Source organism: Oncorhynchus tshawytscha, linkage group LG10 (assembly GCF_018296145.1).
Source record: "Oncorhynchus tshawytscha isolate Ot180627B linkage group LG10, Otsh_v2.0, whole genome shotgun sequence".
In the NCBI taxonomy this organism is placed as follows: domain Eukaryota; kingdom Metazoa; phylum Chordata; class Actinopteri; order Salmoniformes; family Salmonidae; genus Oncorhynchus; species Oncorhynchus tshawytscha.
In genome coordinates this window covers 37,520,994-37,527,337 of record NC_056438.1, presented here as the reverse complement: position 1 = coordinate 37,527,337, position 6,344 = coordinate 37,520,994, and the positions used below count along the sequence as shown (strand labels likewise).

Genomic DNA, 6,344 nt, shown 5'->3' with positions numbered 1-6,344 from the left:
TTCCTCTGACACCGCCTGTTATAGAGGTCCTTGATGGCAGGAAGCTTGGCCCCAGTGATGTACTGGGCCGTACGCTCTACGCTCTGTAGTGCCTTGCGGTTGGAGGCCGAGCAGTTGCCATAACAGGTAGTGATGCAAACAGTCAGGATGGTCTCGATGATGCAGCTGTAGAACTGTCTTTTTCCTGTAGTCCAGAATCATCTCCTTTGTCTTGCTCACGTTGAGATAGAGGTTGTTATCCTGGCACCACACGGCCAGGTCTCTGAACTCCTCCCTATAGGCTGTCTCATCGTTGTCGGTGATCAGGCCTACCACCGTTGTGTCATCGTAAAACTTAATGATGGTGTTGGAGTCGTGCCTGGCCATGTAGTCATGAGCACAGGAGAGGACTGAGCATGCATCCCTGAGTGGCCCCTGTGTTGAGGATCAACGTGGCGGATTTGTTGTTACCTACCCTTACCACCTGGGGCAGCCCAACAGTTGTTTAGTCCCACGGTCCTTAGCTTAGTGATGAGTTTTGAGGGCACTAAGGTGTTGAACGCTGAGCTGTAGTCAATGAATAGCATTCTCACATAGGTGTTCCTTTTGTCCAGGTGGGAATGGGCAGTGTGGAGTGCAATAGAGATTGTCCAAGGTCATTGATGACTGCCTTCAGCTCATCTGCAATGTAGAGACTAGTGTGTCTGTTGTCTCTTGTGTTTGTGCACTTGTAGAATACTAGTTGAGGGGTGGAGATTGCATAGTTAATTATTCCCATCAGAGATGATTGCAATGCAGTGCTTTCTCTATGATTTGCTTGACCTTCACTTTAACTCTATTGAACTCTGCATCCAGCAAATGAGTAGATAAAGCATGTCTGGTTGGAGGGGTGTATGCTGGGTGAAGAACATTCAGAAATCTCTTCACCTCAGGATGGTAAGTTGGTGGTTGAAGATATCCCTCTAGTGGTGTGGGGGCTGTGCTTTGGCAAAGTGGGTGGGGTTATATCCTGCCTGTTTGGCCCTGTCCAGGGGTATCATCGGATGGGGCCACAGTGTCTCCTGACACCTCCTGTCTAAACCTCCAGTATTTATGCTGCAGTAGTTTATGTGTCGGGGGCTACGGGTCAGTCTGTTATATCTGGAGTATTTCTCCTGTCTTATGCAGTGTCCTGTATCAATTTGAGTATGCAATTTAAAGTATTACTTCAACTTGATATCGAAGGAGTGCCTTTGATTTGACGGGCTGCTCATGCGCAGGTCAGTGCGACACAACGTCGCCATAACATCACCTACAAGCGTGATCGGGCATTTCTATTGGAGAAGCCGTTTCTGGAGCTCTTTATCTACAGTGTATAGGCACTTTGATTTGGTATTGTCTGACTCTCGCAAGTGCAGTAAATTGAATGTCGATGACCCCGCCACGCTGTGCAACTCACAAGTTCCTGTTTTTCATGAACAACAAAAATCATATTTGGATATTTTTCTTTGAAAAAATACTATTTGAATATTGGTATGTATTTGGAAATACACTTGGAAAGTATTGACATGTATTTTCAGATAGAAGTGTATTTCCAGATACAAATATTTAAATACTCCATGCATTTGTACCCCAGTCTGTTTGGTCCTCCAGGGTATTTGGAAACAAGTATTTGAAATTAGTTTCAAATAGTATTTAGTGGAAATTATTAGAAAAATACTTTCAAATACTTCAAATAGAAGTAGTTGATTTGGCCAGACAATAAGTATTTAAAATACAAATACTTAAATACGCATGTATTTGAACCAGATCTGCAAATAATTCCCAATCAACGAGGAGCTGTAACATATTAACTATTCTTTATTCACCTTTAGATAAATAATCACAGATATGTATATCACAAAAAAAGGTTATACAGTGAGGGCTAACTGTACGAAAACAGGAGTGACGTCATATTCATTGCTATACTGAACAGTTGGACTATTGTGACCCTACAGTATATAAACCAATTACATAAATTGCATATCTGATTTCTCTCCCAGCACCTTCCCAGTGATCTTAAACTTTAAAAATATAAAGTTAAATAAATACAATTTATCATAACATTTCATTCACAAATAAATAACTTCATATGTCTTTCCACTGGTTGACTTGGTTTGTTGTATATATGTAATTGCAGATATAAGGTATAACGATATACACATTAACGTTTTATGTTAGGGAGCTACAGTGTTATTTTTTAAATTTTACTTTGAGAAAGCTGCATCTGCCAGTTCCCGGATCTCAGCTTCATCACAAACATCATTTTTCATGCTGGAAACTCATCGGACGTCCCATTCCAATGCTCAGAATTTCAACGTCAATTATGTTGTTTCGGCAAGAGCACAGCATGTCTTGTCAATGAACAATGTCAACACTGAGTACTCCAAAAAAATAATCACTACAGCCGCACACATACAGCCATGACACTACAAGAGAACACTAACAATGATGCAAGGTAACATTTATGGCTGAAATGTCAGAAAGAAAACACTTAAAGTAACACTCAAGAACAGTTAGATAGATCATAGCACTACAGATTCTTAGAAATTCCACTGCAGAGCAACAAAATCAATACAATACACTTGGTGCAGAGAAGATAAGGTAACTTTTTTTTTTCTTCAGGAGGTATTTCTCATTTTAGTTTATCCTTGAAACAGATATGGATTTACATGTGGAGATCAAGGGATTTACATGTGGAGGTCACCACACTTCCAACAAAGCACACATCAATTCGCTGCTGCTTAAAGGTTAACAAACAAAAAAAGGGTAGACCATACTATCGCATCATGCTCATGTTATTTTTCGTTATGCTCCGAGCAGGTACTAGTGTTTATCCACACTTGGTTTGTTTTTTGTTGATTGTTTGTGTCCTTTCCTCTATCAGTGACGGCCTTGGTCTGTCTTGCAGACAAGGTCACAGACGGGTTAGCAGACACTCGGCTAGACATTGTCTGGAGAATACAGGCCCTTTCACCTCACCCACAACTCTTTTCTCGGGCTCAGATGGTTACTCCAAGCGCTGTGTGAAGTTTTCTGGGAAGAGTCCTTTGTGGGCACTGGCCCCAAGGTGCGACCATTCACTTTCCTTGATACCCGTAAGCCAACCCGCATCCTGGAAAACATAGGGAAAGTGAGGCAAGAGGTGAATTTCATTGGCCATGGATATGCCTGTGTACTAGGCTGGTAGCTAACATAAAGCTAAACTACTCTATTTGTGTATGTGTTAGGTAGACAAAGACCCAGCTCTATTTCGGTCCTTTTACTTCCTCAAAAGCCTATCCTTTCAGTGTTCACAGATCTATGAGGCATAAGCAATATGGTTATGGCTCCACCAAGTGGATCATCTGGAATACTGTTACATGGAATCTGGTCACTGTACTGGAGTGCTGTGTTAGTTTTTTTTTATACCAATGATCTGAGATCCACTCTATTTTACCAGATTTATGATATTCTATGGACGTGAAGTGCTCAGTATTTGTACAGGATTAATATAGCGTTTTTAGAATTTGAAAGCTGATTTAATACAGTGTGAATACAGAGTTTTTCCTCACCTGATCTTCTGCTGTAGCCGTGGGAACAACCAGAACCACGTCACCTTTCTTCAGCTCCAGCTCGTCTGAGTTTGCAGCTTCAAAGTCATGCAGAGTCTCCACCTACAGGATAGGAGTTCATAATACAGCATGAGAGCACGTGTGTGTGTGTGTGTGTGTGTGTGTGTGTGTGTGTGTGTGTGTGTGTGTGTGTGTGTGTGTGTGTGTGTGTTGATAACGGTATACAACAAAATACAGTTATTCTATTTTGAGTGTTGCCAGTTTCACACTATAGGGCCAAACCTGGCAAAGCCCAGCTGTACTATGAATCCACCATAGTCGCTGGAAAGACCAACTGAAAAGAAAATATCCTACCTAGCCAGCACAGTACAATTCAGGTCTGCCTTTTTGTGTGAATCAGGGAGGTCTTGTGGGTGTTTGTGTGTGTGTGTTTGAGAGGGCAAGAGTGAGAGGGAGACTGACACAAAAAAGGAGTATAATGGGTTAGTGTGTGTGTGTGTGTGTGTGTGTGGACCAGGGAAAACCTTGTAAAGGAAGCCAGGAGGGAGTCCTGGTGGGCCGTCGGAGGTGGTGATGTCTTTGGCCGTCTGGGTGTCCGCTGTCACTCCGTTGTCGCTGATGGTCGTTGGGGAAATGTCAATAATGTCGCGGTCATCGTCACCTTCGTTGCTGGAGGCTGGCTCAATCACCACTGAGGGAATAGGCATCTTCTCCTGGTGAGGAAAGAAACCCGTTAACGAGACACAATAACACACACAAATCCACACATTTATACATGCTCAAACGTAACCATACAAGCAGTTAACATATTCTTCAAGAAATAAATAGAATGATTTTCACACCACAGATCCACATAGTTTCGAAACATGGTTTCATTGGATTAATATGTTGACATTTCAGTGTCTATTTTCATGAATACCATCCATGTTTACATCAATGGCTACAGTACATCCCAATAGTTCTAAAAAAGCTTCCTTTCCTTGTCTCTTTTCCTTCATGACCATTCATCACAAACATGATGACCTTGTGTAAACAACATGGTGGCAACCAAACCTCGAAGGTCATCAAGGAAAGTCGGTGAGGGATCAGGGGACATGACCAAGAGAAATTCTGGGCCCCAATTATATTTTTTCGTTGTATACTGACATACCGGTAAGATATTTAAAGTTTGCACCAACATTTTGTTACATTAACTTTTAAAAACATAATATGCAAAGGGAGTGGAGCTGTCCAAGGCCGCCGACAATAAGATAAAATAGGGGTGGGTAAGTTCAACAGCCGTGATGATGACCACCAAAAAAGTCAACAGCCCTAATGACAAGCAGTATTCTAGTCATCAGCGGATGTTCTCATCCTGTACAATGGCGCCGGAGGTGATGGCTGACGTTTTACAGTCCCCTAAACAATTATGCTATTGTGTGTGTTTTTTCGCGTTATTTGTAACTTACTTTTTTGTACATAATGTTTCTGCCACCGTCTCTTATGACCGAAAAGAGCTTCTAAACATAAGGACAGCGATTACTCACCTCGTACTGGAAGAAGGTTTTGTCTTTAACGAGTCGGACGCAAAGGATTTACTTCAGACACCCGACAAAGCCTAAATCCCCGTCATTCACAGTAGAAAGAGACAGAGATATCAGGGACGTAGGTCGGGGAGCCTTCTAAAGATCCGATGGCGACTGGGTAATCTGCCTTCACCATTGGTCCTATTAGCCAACGTACAATCATTGTATAATAAAATAGACGACCTACGATCACGTACATCCTACCAACGGGACATTAAAAACTGTAATATCTTATGTTTCACCGATTCGTGGCTGAATGACAACATGGATAACTGGTGAGTTTTATGCTGCATCGGCAGGATAGAACAGCCGCCTCTGGTAAGACAAGGGGTGGCGGGCAATATATATTTGTAAACAGCTGGTGCACAAAATCTAATAGTAAGGAATTCTCTAGGTTTTATTCACCGGAGTTAGACTATTTCATGATAAGCTGTAGACCACACTATTTACCAAGAGAGTTTTCATCTACAGTTGAAGTCTGAAGTTTACATACACCTTAGCCAAATACATTTAAACTCAGTTTTTCACAATTCCTGACATTTAATCCTAATAAAAATTCCCTGTCTTAGGTCAGTTAGGATCACCACTTTATTCTAAGAATGTGAAATGTCAGAAAAATAGTAGACAGAATTAATTATTTCAGCTTTTATTTATTTCATCACATTCCCAGTGGGTCAGAAGTTTACATACACTCAATTAGTATTTGGTAGCATTGCCTTTAAATTGTTCAACTTGGGTCAAACGTTTCGGGTAGCCTTCCAAAAGCTTCCCACAATAAGTTGGGTGAATTTTGGCCCATTCCTCCTGTGTGATCATGCTCGCCATAGCCGATGTGAGTAAGACCTTTAAACAGGTCAACAGTCACAAGGCCGCAGGGCCAGACGGATTACGTGTACTCCGAGCATACACTGACCAACTGGCAAGTGTCTTCACTGACATTTTCAACCTGTCCCTGACCGAGTCTGTAATACCAACATGTTTCAAGCAGACCACTATAGACCCTGTGCCCAAGAACACCAAGGTAACTTGCCAAAATGACTAGCACCCGTAGCACTCACGTAGCACTCATGTCTGTAGCCATGAAGGGCTTTGAAAGGCTGGTCATCGCTCACATCAACACTATTATCCCAGAAACCCTAGACCCACTCCAATTTGCATAGCGCCCCAACAGATTCACAGATGATGCAATCTCCATTGTACTCCACATTGCCCTTTCCCACCTGGACAA

At 42.1% G+C, this 6,344-nt stretch overlaps 1 protein-coding gene across 10 annotated transcripts in view; it reads right to left on the bottom strand.

The window, feature by feature from the left end:
- Window positions 1-1,798: 1,798 nt before the first annotated feature.
- Window positions 1,799-6,344, bottom strand: part of amph (amphiphysin) — a 134,088-nt gene continuing 129,542 nt past the window's right edge. For all 10 annotated transcript variants that reach the window (XM_024434995.1, XM_024434998.1, XM_024434999.1 and 7 more), the window contains 3 exons: window positions 4,076-4,264; window positions 3,552-3,653; window positions 1,799-3,112 (listed from right to left, as the gene is read on the bottom strand). In XM_024434995.1, the coding sequence (XP_024290763.1) occupies window positions 3,008-3,112; window positions 3,552-3,653; window positions 4,076-4,264 (396 nt within the window). In that variant the 3' untranslated portion in view covers window positions 1,799-3,007. The remainder of the gene's footprint in view (window positions 3,113-3,551; window positions 3,654-4,075; window positions 4,265-6,344) is intronic.